General features: G+C 38.0%; 1 protein-coding gene across 2 annotated transcripts; it reads left to right on the forward strand.

Moving 5' to 3' along the window:
• The first annotated feature begins 377 nt into the window (after nucleotides 1-377).
• Il7r (interleukin 7 receptor) lies at nucleotides 378-22,713 on the forward strand. 2 transcript variants are annotated; one of them, XM_059276567.1, is made up of 8 exons: nucleotides 378-459; nucleotides 4,689-4,827; nucleotides 13,364-13,521; nucleotides 17,445-17,602; nucleotides 19,194-19,362; nucleotides 20,202-20,295; nucleotides 21,426-21,501; nucleotides 21,873-22,713. In XM_059276567.1, the coding sequence occupies exons 1-8, from the start codon at nucleotides 378-380 to the stop codon at nucleotides 22,380-22,382; spliced, it is 1,386 nt and encodes a 461-aa protein (XP_059132550.1). In that variant the 3' UTR covers nucleotides 22,383-22,713. The 2 variants fall into 2 exon arrangements, with proteins under 2 accessions (XP_059132550.1, XP_059132549.1); XM_059276566.1 differs by lacking the exons at nucleotides 20,202-20,295; nucleotides 21,873-22,713 and having other exon boundaries at nucleotides 21,426-21,505.
• Nucleotides 22,714-23,267: the final 554 nt, after the last annotated feature.

The following is a 23,267-nucleotide window of genomic DNA, read 5'->3' on the forward strand; positions in this document are numbered from 1 at the left end:
AAAGTCCCTTCAAACAACCAGTTGACGAACATTGTGAGTTTGGATTTTTGTTTTGTGATCCACTGAAAGTGAGCCCTGAGATCACTTGAACCATCACTTGAATTCTAGCACCTTGCTCGAAAGTAAGCAGTTAAGTTTGGGTGCTGCAAGGAATACTGATACAGAAAAAGATGTCACATTCTACCTCTCCGTTTCCTCTACCTCTGCTTACAGCAGCAATCCTTTTTCTCAGACTTCCTGTTTCTGGCACTTGCATTTTTCTGTGATGTGTTCATAGTTCCCTGTCTGTGGTTAAGAAGGCACAGAACTGGGTTTAGTCACTCCCTCTCATTCATTTGCACACACAAGCGTGCTGCTTCTCTCTTCTCTCTCTCAGAATGTTGGTTCTGGGTAGAGCTTTTGCTACGGTTTTCTGTTTACTTCAAGCTGTTTCTGGAGAAAGTGGCAATGCACAGAATGGTGAGTCATTTCTAACTTCTTTCTTAAAGGATTTTAGATCGTCTCTAGCATATATGGTCAGGTTACTTAGTTCTATAATAGGCCAGAGCTGGGCAGCAAGAACTTGGCTTGTGTATGCTTATGTTGTTTGCATTAATCACCAGGACAGATAGTAAGAAGACAATACTACAGATGGCTTGTAACGCAGAAGAACTGTCAAGAAGCACTGTATCTCTCTCAAACACTGGCTCACAAATGTGGATAAATGCTGGTGCTCCCAGAAAAGAACCCTCATATCAATTCTCTGATTGTGCTTGTTACAGAATCTCTTCCAAATTGTACATGCTAGGGAAATCAAGCTATCTTTTTGCTTAACTATTTATGGATTTCTAAAACCATAAATATCCATAATAAATTAATGGCCAGAAGCAACAGTTTATGAATTCACCAGAACTATATCTCTAGTGTCTAGAACATAGGAGTTACTTGCTAATGTATTTCTTTGAAATAACTTTAGCTTTGACAGATTCATGTTAGATTGCTAATGAATAATTCACTAGAGCACTGAGTAAAGTCTTATTTGAAATACACAGGATTGCTTTTGTATCCAGCAGATCCATCATATGGTCATCATAATTCTCTTTGCAATGCATAAAATACTTAGATCCCAGTTCCTTAAAAATATGCATTCTGATTACAAGACTGTGTGCTCAACAGTGCTAAAAGCCATGGGAGCCACATTGAACTTGAACCTTAAATTTGTTTCTACAAATTCAGCTGTTTTCACACACAAAAAAAAACCATAAAAAGGATGTATGTATACACACACACACACACACACACACACACACACACACACACACACACACTGCCTCTGTCCACTGAGTGCTGGGATTAAAGGCATGCACCACCATGCCTGTCCTACATGTGCGTTTGTAAATTGAGTGTAGTAGCATATACCTGTAATCCCAGAGCATGCTCAGCAAACTTAGGCTGAGACAGGAAGATCATGAGTTTCAGGCCAGCCTGAGTTACATACTGAAAGCTTGTCTCAAAACGCATACTTTTTCTTCATAGACAATATCGATACACATCAGCCTTATGACTTAGTTCAGCTCTTTTTAAGTCAAATTCCCTTAGTCATGCTTTCCTAAGCTTATATATCTGTGTCCATTTACCTAGTAATTACTAAAGATGGAAAACCCTCGCATTTTCTTACTAACATAATTGTAGTGACATTTTCCACTGTGACTGAGCATGACTCACTTTGGGAGGGAGAGTCATTATCTCATGTTAACTGCGTGCAAACACACAGCAGGAAGCATGAGGACTTTATTGCTGTTTGATGCCACACTTGGCCACTATTTCTTCCTGTTGGCCACACTGTTTCTAAAATAAGTAAAAATTCTTGCTGAAAACTGGATTTTCACTTCAGCCTTTTAAATTTAAAAAAAAAAAAATCCGATTAGAAAGCATAGAGGCAATCACATAATCATATCAAAATACTTGGTGCTTGAAGGAATTCACAAGTAATTTGCTATTGTTGGTTGAAAGATAAAGTTAGTTTTCTCATAACTACAAGGATGAACAAAACAAGCAAAGGCAACATCAAAAGCCCAGTTTACACTGTTAATCAAGTAATCATTCTGTGAGAAAAACCTTCTAAATGATGCTACCTTGTTTATAAAATGTATTCCAAATGTTGTAAATTTCTGTACTTAGAATTTTTTTTATTAAATGCTTAGATACTTACTTAAATATTAAGGATACTTACTATGGAATGCTTAATACATTAACTCATAATCCATGTAATGTCAAAACCACAGTAAGAATAACAGCTTCAGTTGATACATATTTTTTCCAAAAGAACTCCAAATGTTGCATGTATATTTGCATAATGATAATTCACATCTTACCTTTTCATACAGATTTCTCAAAAAATGGTAAGAGAGCTCTCAGATCCTTGCCGAGGACTTACTGTGATCTAAGAGAAATCTTCGTGTAGATCTATTCAATGACTGCTATAAAGTGCATATATGTATCAGAACATGAGCTTTGGGAGTTTGAGTATGCAGAAAGGGCACAGCTATGAAGTTAGAAGAGTGAGAATTCACATGCACATCTGCTCCAAAATGACATCACTTAACCACTGTGATCTCTTAGTTAAGAGATCTTCAGCTCACATCAAGTAGAATATTCTCCCAAATGGCATGTGATTTTACTAGTATTTATAGGAACATTTTTTTTTGTTACAATGCACCTGTGCCCTATAACACACCTGTTAAAGAGCCAATGAACTGCTCATTCAAACACAAATTCTTTGATTGCAGGAAAATTTGTATGATCACTTATTTGCATATTGTGTGAGATAACTTGAGACATACGTTGCCAGACTGGGTGGTTGGAGTCTGTGGAAGTCTTCTCTTCAGCTAGTGCCTGACATCTGCTAGAAGTGAGCTTTTTCTGGCTCATGTCAAATATTGGAAAATTGTGTAATAAAGATGGCCCAAAGAATGTTTAAATCCAAATAGTGATTCACATATATTACATAGAGTTGATGAAAGGTCCCAGTAAAAGCAAAGTATAGGACAGTATGAGAGCTGTGAGCTGCCATGTAAGAGTAGGCAACGCACCCAGAGTGTTGTCCCCATTCCATTCTGAAAGGGGACAGCTCTGAGTGGCAGTTTCCTAAAGCTAGAAAATTAAAAGTGAACGCGTTTCAAAGTATGAGCTCTTAAATGTGTGCTGCTCCTTTGTTACTTAACCCTGTCAATGGGGAAAGCATATTATGCAGAAAAGGTGTAAAGAAACTTGCCGGTGTTCCCGTGGTGAAATGACTGGATTCTTGGAATGCATAGAAAGATAAATGCCCGTGACTGTGAGCCGTGTCCACTATCTGTGTTTAGGTGAGCTGTTAGATTTATTGCACAGAATAGTTGCTTACCTGGTTGGTCTATTCACAACCAATTGTTTTAACTTTCCCATACACCTTTGGGGTTAATTAAATAAAGAGAAAGCAATTAAAACTGCATATGCTTGCCAAGACCCTCAGCTGGAGCCCATTATTAGTATGTTGTGTTTCCGTACTAAAGCCTGAAAAGCATAAAATCTCAGCTTTGGGTGAGATTAAATACCTGGAAGTTGCCAGGAGCCCTCCATATTCTGCCGTTATGATATAAACCTTTGATTGCTCTAGATTTTCCTGGTCCTTATTAGAATGTGTCTAGTGGAAGATTTTTTCTGACCTTATTCTGCTATTAAATATATCTATACATATACACACACAAATACTTAATCATGGGCTCTCCCACTCAGTTTAGGAAATCAAATAATATCTTTAAAAAATTGCAGTTTCCAAAAGTGGCTACACAGACACAGAATTCCATTTCCCACTTTCTAGTATCTATAGAATACAGTAACTGAAAGAAAAAAAAGCCTCTAATCACACAGGGAAAAACATTGGCATCCTCAGGGTTTACTATTTTACAGCTACAGTTGTTTTAAGACAAGATTATTTCATACTCTTAGTTGTAATGTCCTTTCAAGGGACAGTGAGCAACCCCATAGGAATGTGAACTTACAGCTAAAATAGTTATTATCATCTTTCATTTGAAAATAACAATTTGAAGGGAACAAAAGGACCAGCATTGAAAACTAAGGTTGGATTAGGTGTCATACAAATGAAATACAGGAGCTCCTATTTGAAATGTGTAAACACTTCAGTGTGAAAAAAAAGATAATTTCAACATTTTACAATCTCACGGGGGATTTTTTTCATCAAATTTAGCACCTTCTATATCTGCCAGGCATTGGCTTTCCTGCATGTGTTAGATCAAGTGGCTGAAGTAGAGAATACAGCCTTAATAAATACCTTCTAAATATGGTTTTTAAGTGTAACAAAGAAATTCAGATGTGAACAAGGAAAGAGGTGTTTCCATGCCCTATCTAATTTTCTAACATACTAGTCCAATAGTAGAACAACTAATATGCACCTGGAACTTATTCCTAGATTGTGATAAAAGTTTTTCAGTTATAACACTGTACTCTGCACCTGCATATTGGGGTTTTGTGTGTGTGTGTGTGTGTGTGTGTGAAACTTTGTCACTGTCTTTGTCCTTGCAATTTATTTATTTAGATAAACTATAAGCCCTCCTTCATGTCTGCCACACAAGTGACATTTTATTAAGGAGTCTCAGGTTTTCAACTGAGGCATTCATTTGCCTCCTTAACAGCTGTTTTGTTCTTCCCAGGAGACCTAGAAGATGCAGAACCTGACGATTACTCCTTCTGGTGCTACAGCCAGTTGGAAGTGGATGGCAATCAGCATTCATTGACTTGTGCCTTTGATGATCCAGACATCAACAGCACCAACCTGGAGTTACAAATATGGTAAGGAAGATGGTTTCCGTGGTCCTTAGAAACCCATCTCCTGCCTTTCTTTATCAGTGTTCCCTTCAGCACCTGCAAAGGAAGGAGTGTCTGTCCTAAGTATCAAATGCTAAAAATTATTGGAGTCTCAAAACTTCCTGAACTGCTTTGTCCTTTGACAAAAACTAAAGTGAAGTAACTCTCACTTCAGTTGCTAGTTCCCCAGGAAACATACAAATGGTGCTGTGGCTCTCAGAGATTCTACATTCCTTCATATCCACAGTAATTTAAAGACTACATCTCCTAGAACGTTCCCTTAAGGCAGTGGACTATTTTCAAATTCCATTATGTAGTGTACTTGCCTGGAGTCCAGTTCCAATGCCAATGTTTAATAACTTTTTGATTTGCAGCAACTTTTGTAACATATATTCCTCAATTGCTTCATCTAAAAATTTAGAGATAGGAAGGTTGTGGTGTTTAAACAATTTAATATGTACAAAGAGCTCAAATAAACCAAACCTCCAACGTTTAATTAGTAATTGGAGAAAGAACATCAAATGATAATTCTGTGAATATATATCTAAAATACCCACCCTCTTAAAACAGTTTAATTCTGGATGATCTATTCAATGTCGAACTTCCAATAATTCATAAGAACAAATTAATTCTTGGTTTCATATGGCCTTAGAGGAAAGAAAATGCAAAGCTTCTGGTCTGAAAGTTGGAAAAGAACTCAGGGAGTTTTATCTTCTTTCTCACCCACCAGTCATTGCTTGTTGTCAAGGGTTACTATCTCTGGTGACTTGAAAAAAAATACTCTAATATGAAGTTCTGACTGTGGCTATTTCCAAATTCATATCAGATGACCTCATTTTTTTTGTAAGTTTCCGGATGAGGAAAGTATGTCAAGATCTGCAGTAGTAAAAGAAGGCTTCATAAATTCCATGATCACTAAGGCAGTCCTTAGCCACCTACAACCCAGATAAACTCTAGCTTCTGACTTTTCTGAATTTATAGCAGTTTCCTGAATCTACACACAGCTTTTCCCTGAAGTCACTGGATGAACAACATCTTGGATTTGAATGTCACAGTATATCCTCAGTCTGTTTCTGTTATTGCACTTTCATAGCACATTTTCTATGGAGAACAAACACATAAATATCCAGGGTCTAGAGACATGGCTTAGAAAATAAATTGGTTGCTATGCAAGCAAGAAGACCTAAGTTGGGATTCCTGGAACCTATGTAAAAGCTGAATGTGGTATTTGGAATCCCACCCCTGGGCTGTGTTGGGGAGTTGTAAAGACAGGTGGATCCTTACTGGCTAGTCAAGTGAGTCTAGTCAATGACCTTCAGGTTCATTGAGAGACTCTGTATCAAAAAGTATAGAGTGGAGAATGAAAGAGAAAGACCCCAGGTGTTAACCACTGCCCTCCACATGTGTGTGCATGCAAAACACCCACATGCATATGCGCACACACACACACACACATACATACACACACACACACACACACACACACACACACACACACAAATGTATATATACATGCCCCACACTCAAACCAAAACAAAATACAGAGGTTCACAATCAATCCTCCAACTTGCTAAATCAGCTAAATAATTCATCTAAACAATGTTCTCATTTTTTAATGGAAAAAAATGACCCTTCCACACAGGTCATTGTGAGGTTTGACTTTAGCTTTTCCAACCAGGTTGTCAGTGGGTTGTCACAAACACTGTGGTTTCACCTGAGCAAGCCATGACTGACCTTTCTGCCCACTTACATTCACATATTTAACCACGTTCTTGCCCACTGTAACCAACTGTTCTAGTGTCTTGAGTTTATCTGACAGAGCATCCCTTTGTATTTTCCAGTTGGACAGATATTCCTGTAACATATGTTTTAAGGTATATTTAGTGGGAAACAGAATGTTGACCTCAAGTAAGTAAAAGTAATTTCTAGAGCGTTAACATTTCCATAAAGCATATACATTTTGAGTAAGACATTCATATACCTTCTAGGTTGAGAAGACGGTAACTAAAGAATTCTGAATGTGTGTGTTTCTTTTTTTTTTAAACGGAACTAGCTTTTGTAGAACATATAAATGCATAAAGTGGAAGTTGGGATTGGCTGAAGTTGTTACACAGGTAATCACCGGTAGATACTTTGTCCCTTCTCTCAGAAAGTGGTAAATTTAACATCTGTTCTAGATCTGACCACCAGTCTCTCTGGACAAGAAATGGAGTAGTTTACTAGATAGTTAATTAGATAGATAGATAGATAGATAGATAGATAGATAGATAGATAGATAGATAGATAGATAGTAAATTAGTTAGTGTTCAGTTAACTGATCTCCAGGGTAGGATCAGGTTATTCATAGACCTGAATTACTAGTATACCAGTGGACTAATTCACAGTTCACAGTGACAGATACAATGATTATAAAAACACAATTACTCATTATAGGCTGTGGTCCTGTGGGAATTAGTGGGGGAAGGATAAAGAGGGTGGAAAGGTCTAGCAGATTACATATTAGAATAACCCACCATTACTTGGAGGAGCGTCTCACCTTTTCTTCATTCACCGAAATGCCAGTCACATTTCAGTAGGGGCTCTGGAAAGAGGTACCTGTGGTGGAATCCACAAATCAAAGCCAACTAACCCTGTGACCAGGGAGATATTCACTACCATTATAGCAACTGCCTTATATTTGGTAAATGTCTGGCCTATAGTAGAAATCTGTAAATAGTATTTGAATTTTCTCTCAGTATGAACATTTTAATATGAAAATAAATATAGAAAAAAGCAAAGGCAACTGTTGTTTTTAGGACTATCACCATTTGGTTCATATTTCAGTGCAATTCACATAAAAGCGTTTACTGCCAGCATTGAAAAAGTCAGATCTGTCTTTAAGAAGTCAGACCTCTTGACACTGTACCCAAATAGCACAAAGCATCTCTAATAAGACTCTGGCTACTTTTGAAAATGGGAAATTTGGTCTGTCTTGATGTTAAGACTCTCTCTCTCTCATTGCAATTACCTAGGTAGCTCCCAAAGGCCTTGTAATTCAGGATCCTACTCTTTGGGTGTTCATATAACATCTATGCATTTCCACAAAAGCAATCACACTTCTTTTGATTCCATTTTCTGGGTTCCAGCGATTAATCCCACATACCACCTACAGAAGCAACTTCAAATGTGCCACACTGTTTTCCTCCATGACTGTCATCTTCACAGGCCAACTGATGTGATAGTCCCAAGTAGTGATATTGATCAAGCATTGTTAATTATTCAGTTCCCTGGACAGTAAACTATACTATCTCTCTAATTATTCAATGTTTTCAAGCTACATCCTGTCTTGCAGGGCCATTATTTGTTTGTTGTTTTTTTATTTGCTTTGTTTTGTTTTTCTGTCCTTTTGCCCTTCAGTTTGAACATCTGTTTGCACAGATAAGACAAATTCATCTGTTATATTAAACTGCATAAGACTGGAGGTGTAAGAAGAGGGAAATTGAATTAAAATTTAAGTTAAATGATCCTTAGCAGTCATTCTCTACTTTTGGATTTGTAAATATGACTTAGGGCTCATGTTCCAAGCAATCTCATACAAGATCAAAATCTTGACCCATGTATGTACTACTTGGATAGTAACTATGAGCTTTCTGTTGCCTTACATACCCTAGACAGCGCTGCACTATGTAAGTATAGTACAATCCATGAATCTATGAGCACATAGGTAATTTTGACATTTCTAGTAGCATATTTTAAAAAATATTTTTATATATGACATTTAGTGTATATGCATGTATTTATGTGTGAAGGTACACAGGTGCCAGAGAGCAAATGTGGAGGTCACAGACATCCTCCAGGAATCTTAGTTCTTTCTTGGCACTATGTGAGTTCTGTGGATCAACCAAGAGTCCATATCCACTGAGCCATCTCACCAGCTTTTTCTAGCAACCCCCTTTTCAAAATGGAAAAATAAAATTAACTATAAAATGTTTGACTTCATTTGATATATTCAGAAATTATTAATTCAACATGTAACCAACATGAATAGCATACTGAGATATTTTATGCTCTTTTTATAGAAAAATGTTCAAAATGTAGTGTACATTTTACATTTAGACCACTTTGCAATTTGGACCAGCCACATTTCAATTGTTTTACAAACACATGTCGGAGAGTGGCTATTGTTTTGGATAGTAGAGTCTAAAACCATCCTTAAGTCATGTAATACACAGTTAGAAATCAAATAAATTCTTGTAAGTGACCTGAATACTATCCCTGGTGCTGATAGTAAGATTTTTTCAGTTGTGTGAAGTGAGGTCAACAGCACAAACCAAGACTAGCCATTGTGATCTGCTTGCTTTATTTTAGTCTCCTAGCATGGCTTCCTCTCCATAGAGTCAGTTCTTGGATATTGGAGTTCTCCACAAAGGGCCCAGGTTCCTAGACAGATATATTGAATCCCTTATTATCCATCACTTATTAATTTCATTGTCTGTGAAATGACAGTGATCTGATACCATTTATGGTCTGGTTTAAGTTCTTAAAATACCAGAAAGCTGCTACAGGTTCAAGACCCATAGCTGAATATTTCGCTCATATGTTACTTACAAAGATTTTTAAGTCTAAGTATTTGCATAAAGTCTGTTTACTTCTGTTTTCTCTACATTGCATGAGTACCTCCAGCTCAGAAATTGATATTCCCCTAGTGCTCTCTCTTCTATTCTAATTCAGCAGATCACAGCAGTGTAGCAATTAAAAGTCTATCAGTGACAGGCTTTTGAGCTTGTCACTCCACATTTGTTCCCTTGAATCTGGTTTACCTTGTTGCTTTTTGTATTTCACTCTTTTCTGATAATTCTCAGTAAGGACACTGCCTTCAACCACACTTGTATGTACATGGAGATTCTGGGGATGAAGAGGGGTATTGAACAATTCCTTATCCTTACAGATAGTTCACAAAAACTACATTTTGGCGGGGATAAAATTTTAAAGAAGGTTCTGCAAATATTAAATATATATTAAGCCATACAGATACCTTCTTCTTTCTGTACAGAGGCCAGGAACTGTTTTATAAAGATTTAAACTTTGTAACATATTCACACAATGACTTGGTGTTCAGTAGTTATAAAGATGAGGTGTAAGATAAGCACCACCTAGAATAAAACTATTAAACACGTAACTGAGTGAAAGAAATCAAGTATGAAAAGATAGTAATGTTATTGCATTGATGAGAACTACTACTGGCTGGTGAAACCTGAAGTAAGAATTTTGGTTGCTCCTTAGGCATAAGATTAACTACCACACATATGCAAGGCAACCTTCCAATGTGAAAGAAAAATCCTATATCTAGAAATTGACTGATAAGTGCATGTCATACAAGTAGACAAGTGAGTAACGGGGAAAATAAAGAAATCATGAAGTTATATATTCTCACATAAAAATTAATGATACAGAATAAAAGGAAGATTACTGTTTTTTCTCTTTTCACATACCTGAAGTTTAATATCCCTCTTCTTAAGAACTGTCCTTATGAGGTTTTTTCTCTTGGCTCTTCACTCTTTAAGCCCATCTTAGTCATTCCAAAAAGAGGGAAAGCTAGGTTCAGTTGGAAGTAGAGATCTTGGCAGAATGCCTCAGTATAAGTTGCTTACACACACACACACACACACACACACACACACACACACACACACACAAAGAATTCTTCCAACTAACCAGATTCGTGTGAGTGTGTATGTGTGAGAGTGTCTATGTGTTCTTGTATGTATGCATGTGTGAAAGGGAGAGACTGTGTGTGTCTCTCTGTGTGTGTCTCTCTGACTGAATATATGTGTTTGTGTTTCTGTCTATGAAAGATAGAAATTGTGTATGTGCGTTTCTCTCTGTGTGTATTTCTATCTGACTCTCTGTCTTTCTAACACTGTGTGTGTATATGTGTGTGAAAATGGAATATGTTATAAGTCTTGGAAACTGAGAAGATTTGATTTCTTTGGTGAACTACGTGAGTGTTTCTCTCTCTCTCTCTCTCTCTCTCTCTCTCTCTCTCTCTCTCTCTCTCTCTCCTCTCTCTCTCTTTTAATGTACTAAAGACCTGGTTACTCTCGAAACTGGAAAGATCATTTCTTATATTTTTTATTTTTATTGTTTAAATATTAGATTTAAATTAAAAACATGTATAAAATTGCATAAGATTAGGGATGATAATTCTACACTAAGATATTCTGAGTTGTCCATGTTTGTTCTAGTTTTTTTCAGTGTTGTTTTGGGTAGACTATTTTTTAAAGTGTTGCTAAGATTTTGATTAATAGTATATAAACCTGTTAGGGGAAAAGTGTAATTTATCAGTAGTAAATTTGCTTGCACATGAACCTAGCTCTCTTTCATTTTGATTTATTCAAATATCTCTCTGATGTGTTTTGTAATTTCCAGTACAAAGGCATTGAATATCTTTTTATAAATTTTGTTTCTAAGTCTTTCATCCTTCTATGACTATCACAAAGGAACCAGCAGCAATAAACTTCATTTTCTAACTTTTTTGATGATGCTATCCATAGAAACACAGCTGGGTGTTTTCTGATGGCCTTGATGAATTAAACTAGTTCCTGTCATTATGTTAGAAATCTTTATAAATGTCCATATGAACAAATAGGGTTTTTTTTCTCCAAATAAATGTGGTTTCTTCTTTTCAAATCTGCATGCACTTGTATTTGCTTCCCTTCTCTTATGAATTGAGGAGAACATCCAGTGTACTTCTGTGTAGGAATAGACAAGGAGAACTGTCGACCTTGCCCTGATCTTCTATCATTGTGTTTTACATTAACTTTCTGTAATAGCATTTTACTGATTTGAACACGTGTCATTATTCTATTTCTTGTTACCATTGTGTTTTATATTAACTTTCTGTAATAGCTTTTTAATGATTTGAACAAGTGTCTTTATTCTATTTCTTGTTGGTTGAGGAAGTTTTAATCCTGAATAAATATGTGATTCTATCAAAAAGCTTTCTGCTTTCATTAAAGAGGAGTAACTTTTTAGTATTTTATTCTGTTAATGTGGTAAATGATGCCAATTGATCACTGAATACTGAACCTACTTTGTTTTGCTGGGTACTCATCACACCTGTCATAGTGCAGCATTATCATTCTGAAGAACTTTGCATACACATTTTAAGGACCTGTCTTATATATTCCATGCTGGCTTAATCCCATTAAGTAAATGAGGATGATCTTGAACTTCTAGTATCCCTCTTTCCATGTTTTGAGAGTTGGGATTACAGGTATATTCCACTACCCCAGATTTATGTATGGCTTTGAGCAAACTAGGCAAGCACACTACCAAGAGAATCACATACATCCCCAGACCTCTGTCGGCATTTTTTAGGGACCATTTTCTTTCCTATATGTTTTGCTAGGTTTGAGTGCCAAGTGTAAGTTTGTTTCAAGAATTACATAGATCATCTTTATTTGGTGGAATGATTTATGTGATATTGGTAATACCTATTAAACATTTGACAGAATTCAGCACCTGTAACATTTGTGAGGGTATGCGTTAATAGGAATATGATTTCTATTGAGATATTCAGTTTGTGTGTGGGTCAGTTTCACTAACTTGTATTTTTAAAAATGTTTTCACATCAAAAAAATATTACATTAACTCCCACAAATTGTTAGATTACCTATCGTTTTGATATCCACATAATATATAATGATGTTTCTGACATTTCACATACTGGTAACTTATAATTTTTGTACCCATAGTGCCACAGAAATTACTATGTAGACCAGGCTGGACTCAAATCCACAGCAACCCTCCTACCCCAATCCCCCATGTGTTGACATTAGAGTCATGAGCCACTACACTCAAATTTACTTTTATATCTTGGCATATCTTGTTGAGTTTCATTAGCCAAAGTCCCCATGACACTGTGTATAGTGGTACATGCCTTCAGCACTATGGAGGTAGGGGCAGGCAGATCTCTGTGAGTTCAGGGCCAGCCTGGTCTACATAATGAGTTTTAGGCTAGCCAGGGCTATATAAAATTGTTCTGTGTCAAACAACAAAGCAAAACACAAAGTCCCTATGAAAACCACTCAGTTTACTTATTAAATATATGTAGTTTTATGTATATAAACATTTCAACCAGTTTAGCATTTCCTTTAATCCTATATGAAAGAATAATATCAGTATTTCTTATAGCCCTGATGTTTTTTTATTTATCCCCAAGAGATACCAATTACTTTATTACTTAAACAAAATATTTGATTCTCAATGATCAAGTCTAAAAACTACATGGATTTTTTCCTCCTAATTTCCACAAGCGTGCTTTTACTATTTTAGACTAATTTGCACGAAATAATAGTTACGGAGCAGGAAATTATATTATTTTAATTCATTCTCTTTTTCTCTGCAGTATTATCTCACCTAGCTATATATCTGTAGACACTAAAGTTGAATTCACACAGCTAAAATGTGCCTAAGATGTTATTTCATTGTATACAGAAACTCCACCTGAATAAAGACTTCCGACTTTTTGTTTCTACAGTGGGTCTCTTTTAGAGATGGAGTGCCTAACTCTTAATAAGCTGCAAGAGATATATTTTGTAAAGACAGGAAGATTCTTACTGATTGGTAGCAGCACTATATGTGTGAAGCTTGAAAAACGGAATTTAATTTGCAAAAGAATGGACATAGCAAAGATAGGTAAGAAGTTGTGTATGAAGGTATGATTGCCATGGTTTGGATAGCTGCAAACACATGTCTTGACTTTCAGTATGCTAAAAATAGGCAAATCATGAAAACACTTTGTAATAGACAATAGCAACTTTTCTAACTCATTTTTAGTAAATGAAAAATTTGACCCTTGAATCATGACTTCCTACTGTGAGAAATATGCTGAGAATATTTAAACTCAGCTATGAAAAAGGGTGTTTGACATGACACCTACAGATTGGTGGAGACACACATCAGTATGTGGAATGTAACTGAAGCAGTCATGGATCATCTTCCCACACATCTTTTCCTTTTTGAATTTATTTCTCATGAAGGCCTTATAATCTTTTCTACATTTTCACATAATATTCCAAATGTGCATAGCTTAATTAACAAATCATTTTAAAAATAAATATACATTTTCCATATTTGTCAAAGTTCTACTGGTGGAAGAAATAGATAGATAGATAGATAGATAGATAGATAGATAGATAGATAGATAGATAGTTGGATGGATGGATGGATGGATGGATGGACGGACAGATAGATAGATAGTTGAGAGACAGATTAATTTTAAGAATTAGTTCATGTGATTGAAGCAGTGGTAAGTTAAAAATCTTAAGGATAAGCAAGAAGCTAGAAATTCAGGTTAAGTGTGGACGTTGCAGACTTGAGTCCAAGTTCTCATGACAAGAAACAAGAATATATTGCATTCTTGAATCAGACTTGTTTCTTAAAGGAATTTCTACCTTTTATCTTTAAAGCCTTTTATAGATTAAACAATGCCTACTCACTATGAAAGGGAGTCTTGTCACTCAAAATCTACTGACTTAAATTTTAATCATATTTTAAAAATATCATTGGATTAGTATTTAACTAAAAAAAAAATAAGGATCACAGTCCAGCCATGATGAACTATAATATATTTCCAAAGAGATTAAATGAGGAATGAAACATAGCTGAATTAACTTGACTCAGAATACATACTTACATTTTATTAAACATAAATAGTAAAAGCAGTTACAATTCAAGTTAAATTATAATTTGAGTGCATGAAAATGACATGTTAACTACTTGTATTTTTTCTACCTCTGGAGATTTACAAGTGAATGTGTATGGGAAAACATTCAGAATGATCATAGAAATGCATTTTTTGCTAGTTTTAAAGGCTATGAACTCTCTTCCCCTATTCTCAATATCGCTTTCACTGCTCTAAAAGAAAAGACAACAAAGCAATTCTCACTAGATATGAGAAAGTTACCTCTGCTTTGTTTAACTATGGTGACAAGGAATAAAAGTAGACAAGTTCCCTGTCTGAACAATAGTCTTAGGGAAAGAGCAGATGTCACAGACAGGAAATACTGGACAGATGGCTTTACATGTTTGACCACACAATGACATGAGCTAGATCAGCATGAGTGGTAGATGAGGCAAGAGTTCCAACCAACATTATCCTTGTGTTTTGAGCATGAGTAAGCTGTAGCTAGAGTTTAACTGCCGGGCCCATTCATGGTCAGGAGAAATCTCTGTCACCCGCCAGTCCCACAGCCGCTCAGACCCAACCAAGTAAACACAGAGACTTACATTGCTTATAAACTGTATGGCCATGGCAGGCTTCTTTCTAACTGTTCTTATATCTTAAATTAATCCATTTCTATAAATCTATACCTTGCCACATGGCTTGTGGCTTACCGGCGTCTTCACATACTGCTTGTCCTGGCGGCAGCTGGCAGTGACTCCCTGACTCAGCCTTCCACTTCCCAGAATTCTCCTCTCTCCTTGTCCCACCTATACTTCCTGCCTGGCCACTGGCCAATCAGCATTTTATTTATTGACCAATCAGAGAAATTTGACATACAAACCATCCCACAGCAGTAAGCTGGTTTTATTCATTTAGAGATGAGGTTTCTATGGATCAGTGCTCATTTTGTGTACTGCACAAAGGCATCCTACTTAAAGTTTCATCATTTATCCAGCAAGGGTATGATTTTTCGAGAGTGAGCAGAGCAAGTAACAATTCTTGATCTTCTGAGAAAGCACTGAAACATCAGGTGAAAGTCTATTGTCATCCTTGCATAAGGCCATCTAAACACACAAGCCTCTGCAGTCATGGGAACACACCCACAGGATCTGGGGATACCTGCCCCATCCATGGTCCCAGCTCCCAATTACCCAGTGCTCATCAAGGACTATGTTGCATCTCCCACAGCAGACCACAAGACTAACCTCCTACGTGAGCAGCAATGAGGGGAGCCAGAGTTTGCACACTGCTGGTAGGACAGGTCCCTGTGAGAGGGGTGTTGTGGGTCTCTGCTAGGGCACTAGAAAGTACTTGCACTCCTGAGCAAATAAGATGAAAAGTGATAGGATGCTTCTTGTAGGATTATCTTCTCCTAGCTCCTCAAGAGGCATCACAGTCATTGAATTATCATTTCCACAAATTGAAATTAAATGCTCCTGATTGAATCTTAGAACCAGAAACCCTAACCATCTACACCTTTCTCCCTCACTTCCAATTCATCACCTCCCCTGTGGTGGTTTGAAAGAGAGCGGACTCCAAAGGGAGTGGCACTATTTCAGGTGTGGTCTTGTTGGAGGGAATAGTCACTGTAGGGTTTGCTTTGCAGTCTCCTATGCTCAAGCTTCTCCCAGTGAGACAGACCATTTCCTGGTGCCTTCTGATCAGGATATAGTCAGAACCATGTCTGTCTGTATGCTGCCATGCTCCTCACCGTGATAATAATGGACTGAACCTCTGAACTGTAAGCTGCCCCCTCAGTGAAATGTTTTCCTTTATAAGAGTTGTGTTCATGGTGTCTCTTCACAGCAATAGAAGCCCTAACTAAGGCATCCCCCTAGCCTCTAAGGCTGGAGGTCCAGCTTCCTGCCTTCCTACTTTGTTTCAAGTGTATTGATAAAATTGTCTCAGGTCAAAGGGGAACATACAGCCAGATCCAGATGTTTTAATAGAAAATCAATAATTTTCTCTGGGTCTGTGCTGCTTAGTACAACAGCTTTCTCCTTCCAGGAGTTTATCTTACCTAGCATATTGTTTCTGAACAACAACTCTGTGATGGAAACAGACAGCAGGCAGAGGCTTACAGAGCAGTAGGTTGACTTAACTAAAACTGACCAAGGAGAAAGTCTGGAGGCCACTCTGGAATTTGCTAGCCAGGGCCAGGAGGCAGACTCTGCACTTCTATGTAGATGTAGCCTTGCAATTCTCTTACTTTGGAGCTCATTAGTAACACATAGTCTAGTATTCTGATAGTAAGTGTGTGTGTGTGTGTGTGTGTGTGTGTGTGTGTGTGTTTGTGTGTATGCTTGCGCACACGTGTGCACGTGTAAAATTAACACTACCTATCAAAACGAACAATTCCTGAACATGTGGTCTAACACTCTTACGTTTGTTTCTTGCACAGACCATTGCTACCCTAAGCAACATTTAGGGCCTCCTCCACACTGTGACCCAATTATCTTTCCCAAAGGACTTGGTATATAGAAATGGACCAATATGGGAATTATACACGGGAGGATTTGGAGGCCAAGGTTGGAACTGGTACAATTCTAAGTATTCACAACACTAAGAAGGCCACACCAGCCACAGGAAGGCTGGCAATGATGTCTGGATGTGAATCAAGGAAAAACATATTTGGCTTTGTGAATGACCAGCTCCTAACACAAAGAGCCCTGGGGTGGATGGACTTCTAAGAAGTGTAGTTATCAGCAATTAATGGAAAAGAGGTCATGAACTTGAAATAGAACAAGGAGGGGTATGGGAGGGTTTGGAGGCAGGACAGGAAAGTATGAAATGTTGTAATTACATTTTAATGTCAAAAAGTACAAGAAAAATCTTAAATGTCCTTATGTCCTTTGTAGCTCCATACACAGCTTTCATTTCTGTTTCTTTCCAGTTAAACCTGAGGCTCCTTTTGGCCTGGACATAGTTTATCGAAAAGAAGCAAATGACTTTTTGGTGACATTTAATACATCTCACTCAAAAAAGAAGTATGTAAAACAATTAATGCATGACATGGCCTACCGCCCAGAAAAGGGCGAAAGCAACTGGACGGTAATGTAGATCAATCATGTTCATAAAACTTACACTTTACTCAGACAGGCTCCTGAGATCATCCTCACTGAAGACCCCATAACTCCTGCATCTTTCTTGGCTCACCATCATCTAACTTGCTCTATTTTATCTTCATGGTTCAGATTTAGATAAGAACGAATGCTCAGACAATCCTGATCCTCACTATACAAAGCCTGTAGTTCACGGGTTAATCAGGAAAAATAGTTACTCTCCATAGCGTAACCAAGAAGTAGTCATGCTCTTTGTTTTCTGGGGTTTTTGGGGTCAGCAGGAGGTCAGCAGAAGAAGAGGTAGAAGGCTTGTCTGTCTCTTGTTTTTATTTTAATGTCTAAGTTTTCGGTCACAGAAGAAACAATTTGTATTCACTCTTCATTTTCTAGATGTTTAGTCGGCTTCTTCACAGTCCACAGAGGTTGAAAAGATCTCGCTGTTCTTAGCATCTGTTTGGGAGATGAACTGGGAGAGACGCAGAGTATCCTGGGTAGTTGGGTTTCTCTTAACCTACCAGCTTAACCTCAGCTCTCCCTATGTCACATAGATATTCTTTTTTCCCCAAGAGATGGCTACTCTTTCTCAAGAATAAAAGAATGCTTCCTTAAGCTCAACGTCCCTTTGCTCGAGCCAGGTCATCCACATTACTCTGCAGTGTGCTGAGGAATGCCACTTATAGACCTGCATTCCTGTCCAAGGCACATGTTTCCTCTCTCTCTACCTACTCCGCACTCATACACAAACTGGATGACTTTCATCCTCCTTTCTCTCACTAGTCATCTGAAGATGCCACCAGTGAGAAAGCAACATTAGTAGAAGGAAGGAGGATTATGAATAAATTATTTCAAGACAATCAGCTTATTGTCTGTTTAAAAATATATAAATTAAATGTCCACCCTCTCTTGGAGGTTTGTGTCAACACACATAAACACAATTGTTAGTCAAACCAAAAATTAATATTAAGTTACTATATGACTGCTAACAGATGGTCTGTTGGCACAAAAAAATTAATAAATCACTAAGTTAGAGACAAACAGACATGTAAATGAACAGAAAACTTAGAAAACTATCATAAATAAAATCTATAAATTCAATTAACAGAGTCAAACAAATATAAATAACAATTGGATACTACTTTTTGTCTATAAAACTGATATAACATCTTTTTTCTTAAAAATGATATAGTATTGGAAAATTCATTCTGTCTTTACTGTTTTGCACAGTGTAAGATGTTATCTTTTGGGAAGGAAATGATTACTGTCCACTAGCCTACCCATTGTTTCCCATTGGTGCATGGAAAGAGAAAAAGATACTGGATTGGGAGAAATACCTGTGAGCCAAATAATTCAGCTGAGAACCCACCCAGTCAGTGTTCTCTTTCGCCTCTCTCAGTAACACTTGAGTCTGCCCCTCATTTTGCTGCTGAACCTTTTGCATAGTTGAACTCTTTCACTTCAGAAATACGAAAGAACTTCAAGAGTGTGGCGACCCGGCTGAAAGCGTTTGTACTAAAGTGAGTTAAGAGATTTAAGCAACGTGTCTTTTACATCAAGTGATATAACTTGTTTTTCCACCCTAGCATGTATATTTATTGAATACAAGAACTACAATCCTAGAGCGAAAGCTACAACCTAGAGCTGTGTATGAAATTAAAGTCCGATCCATCCCTGATACCAGATACTTTAAAGGTTTCTGGAGTGAGTGGAGTCCAAGTTCTACCTTCGAGACCCCAGAGCCCAGGAGTCCAGGTAATCAAAAGCAATAGCATCCCTGTGCCCCCTCCACAAGACTTCATATACTGAAGTATAGCAGAGGTTGTGCAGGAGATTGATGTAAATTACCCAAAAGTCAGGACACTGGGGGCTTTCTTCCACTTTCTTTGGAGAATATTCTGCCTGCCTCCTTTGCCCCTTGTCTGGAATAAGAGCAATGGGATCTGGATCCATAGAACCTGATAACGGATACAGATTGTTTTGATGCCACTGTCTCAGGTTCTCCTGGATCTACTAATGAATCTGTAAGAACTATTACTCACAGCCGTTTCTATCTTTATCGGGGATCATGTGTGATCTCTCTGTGACCCCTCTAGGTAACACCTTTGCTAATAGCAAGTGAGCAGGCCAATATGACTATCTACTACAAACCTTTCTCAGTATAAGATGTTATGGGGTATGGGAAAAGCAATAGCCAGCGAAACCAGAGAACACGTCTCAGGAAATTGCCCAAAGCACCTCCCCCAGGACTTCTTTGAGGAGGATGGAGTTGATTCCCGCTATGCCAGCGTCACACTCTCGTTCTGCAGCTCATTGCAGCCTCAGGGTGAACACTCATCCCTTCAACTCTTATTTACACTTTTTTTCTTTGGGTGTTGGCAGTTGGATAGGAGTTTATAGGCCATCATGAAAGGTCATCTTTACATTTCAAGTGGAGCAGCGCCACTCTTCCTGTCTATCAAAGAACTGTTTCCAAGAAACAATAAGGGAGGTTGTGTTACTGAGTAAACTCAAACCATCCGAAATATCTACCCTCTCTACTCCCACATTGTTTGCTTACTGAATGCTAACCATGGCCTCTCCTTGTGTTCTAGGGGGATGGGACCCTGTTTTGCCAAGTGTCAGCATTCTGAGTTTTTTCTCTGTGGTTTTGTTGGTCATCTTAGCCTGTGTGCTATGGAAAAAAAGGTGAGTTCTCTTTAATAATCAAGAGGGTGATCGTGAGTAGTCAAAGAAAAGCAGGACTTAGGCCCCACTTGCTGATCTAGAAAATCTTAAGGAGAGATTGACATTTCAGGAATTAGAGTAGCAAGTACACTCCCTCCTATTCTTAGATCCCAGTCATTTTTATATAGTTGATCTCAGAAAAAGTAAAAATATTTCAACTAGATGTAAGACAAACATTATTCCCCAAATATTAACCACCCCCTCTCTCCCCGTGCATGCATGGGGGGTGGGGGGATGTGGGTATATCCTTCTGTCTGTCTGTGTATGTGTTCATCTGTGTGCACATGTACACGTGTGCTAGCCTACAGGCAGCCAACACTCAACAATGCTTGTTTGACTCAATCATTTTCCACCTTGTTTTTTTCAGACAGGATCTTTCACTACACCTGGAATGCACTGACTAGGTCAGACTAGCTTGTCAGTAAACTCTGAGTACTGCCTGTCTCCACCAGGCCACACATCATCACTGAGTATCTGAACTCAGGTTTTCATGCTTCTATGGCAAATAGTTTATTTACTGAATCATCTCCCTAGGCCCTTGCCCCCCAAATAAGATTCTCTGTGAAGAGTTTTCCAAACATTTTCCCCACAGCCTTCTAAAGGACAGAGGAGGAATTACCAATTCTAATGGGGAGTATATTTAATGTCATGACTTTCTGCACACAAACTCTCAAGATTTTTGTATTCTACTCTGTGATAGAGTCATGCACTAGGGAATTACTCAGCATCCTAGGAAGATGCCCTCAGCGTAACATACTTTATGTTACCATAAAAACTTTACTTGAATAGCTTAGAACATATTCCCCACTTCTGCTAGAATTAAAGTAAAACGGTTACTTCCAGTAAATAAAATGAATAAGATGACAATATCAACACTGATCAATAGCAATGAGTTCTGTTCTATGCCCTCCTTTGTTCAAGTGGGCGATACTCTCCACGGAAAGCAAGACGTTTGTCCATAGTTGCTACCTAACAGTAGCAGAGCCAGTACCAGAAGCCTACTTTTACAATCTCCCTCCAATAAGGAGAAAGAGGCAAGTGTATGCTCTCTCTCTTGCATTGTTTCATCTATGAATGCTCTCTGGTTCTAGGATTAAGCCTATTGTATGGCCCAGTCTCCCTGATCACAAGAAAACTCTGGAACAGCTATGTAAGAAACCAAAAAAGGTAAGTGTTTGTGGCAGAGAAACACCATACTGATGACATCTTAGTCTAAGAACATTCAAGACAACAGAAAACTGAAACTCAACTTTTGGCCTTGTATGCATTGCGTTGCTGAGGCTCTCTATGGGATACTGGGGAATGATAAGCTGAGACACACAGGACAGGGAGTGGGGACACAATCATTGTTTAACTCAAACTTGAAGTATCACAGCTCAGGCAGAAGTCAAACCAACTGAAGAGTAAGATGGCAATTTTCAAACATTGCACAGTAAATTTTCCTGAGAGTTTCTTAGACTTTTTCTTTCACTTTCCTGAACTAAATGTGTACTAACACCTCTTTCCAGAGCCACTAATGCTCCTGTCTTTCTCTATAGAATTTGAATGTGAGTTTCAATCCTGAAAGTTTCCTTGACTGCCAGATTCATGAGGTAAATGGCATTCAATCCAGAGATGAAGTAGAAAGCTTTCTGCAAAATGTTCATCCTCCACAACCTGATCCTCCACCTGAGGAGCTGGAAAAGCAGGGACACGGAGCAGCTGTACATAGCCCAACCTGGCTAGCTGAAATTTCAGTCAGCACTCCAGAAACTCTCGGGAGAGAGTTACCCCTCAGATTCCTGGATAGAAATCCGAGTGGATGCAATACCCCTACATTCCCTTCGCCTAGGCCTCCTGACTACAGAGATGGTGAAAGAAATGGGTCTCATGTGTATCAAGACTTGCTGCCAAGGCCTGGAAACACAAATGGCACCCTCCCTCAACCATTTCCTCTCCAGTCAGGAATCCTGATACCAGTTTCTCAGAGACAGCCTATCCCCTCTTCCTCAGTACTGAATCAAGAAGAGGCATATGTCACCATGTCTAGTTTTTACCAAAACAAGTGAATTATGAGAAACTGAAGACCCTTCCATCACAAACAGAATGATCACTGGGATGGAAAGTCTTGAAGGCCTACTCTCCCTCATAGCTCACAGAAGATAAAGTCAAGATGACCTTGCTACACATCATCAACTTTCTGAGAAATCATTTTGATCTCCTAGCTCAGAAACATTTGCATAAAACAGGAAGAATCTGCTTCTACCTTGTTGGTTCAGTCCTAAGAGTTCAAATGACCCAATTAAAAAATATGAACAAAACTCAAATTAAATAAACAGTAATGGGAAGATGGAAGGCTGTGATGAATGCAGGAAGAAGGAATAAAAGAAAAGAAGCCTAACAGTGCAGTTTTGTCAGTAGGACTTACTATATATATACAGCTCTCTACACAGTTCGTCTCATTTCTTCCTCACAATAATACTGCAATGGGGGTTCATCCATTATAATTGTTATACTCTTTGCCAGAGATGCTGAAGTTGAGAGTAAATATTTTAAATAATTTGTCTAAGTTTTCCTCTCAGCAGCAAGTGAGGCATGCATTCTAACTTCAGCCTTCCCTTGCCATGAACCTGTCCTATTCTTGAGTGCCAAGCATCATCTTTAAGTGGGTGATTATATAGTAATTATCAAAACTGGGCCATTTTGGAAAGGGAAAATCAGAAATGATTAACAGTAAGCATAAACTGGGTCCGTCTCAGAAAGATGTGGATGTGTGGTCTCCTTAATTAAAGTGGCTATGAGGAAGAAAGTAGAGGAAAAAATGTATTATAGATGTGAAGTACCATGACCATGTCACAGGAAGTGGGAGAAAGAAAAGAGCCACCAAGCTCATTTGATTTTGTTTGTTTATTTTTGAAAACAAACTCTAGAAGCCATAAGTTCTAAGCCAAGAA

This window comes from Peromyscus eremicus, chromosome 11 (assembly GCF_949786415.1).
Source record: "Peromyscus eremicus chromosome 11, PerEre_H2_v1, whole genome shotgun sequence".
Lineage (NCBI taxonomy): Eukaryota > Metazoa > Chordata > Mammalia > Rodentia > Cricetidae > Peromyscus > Peromyscus eremicus.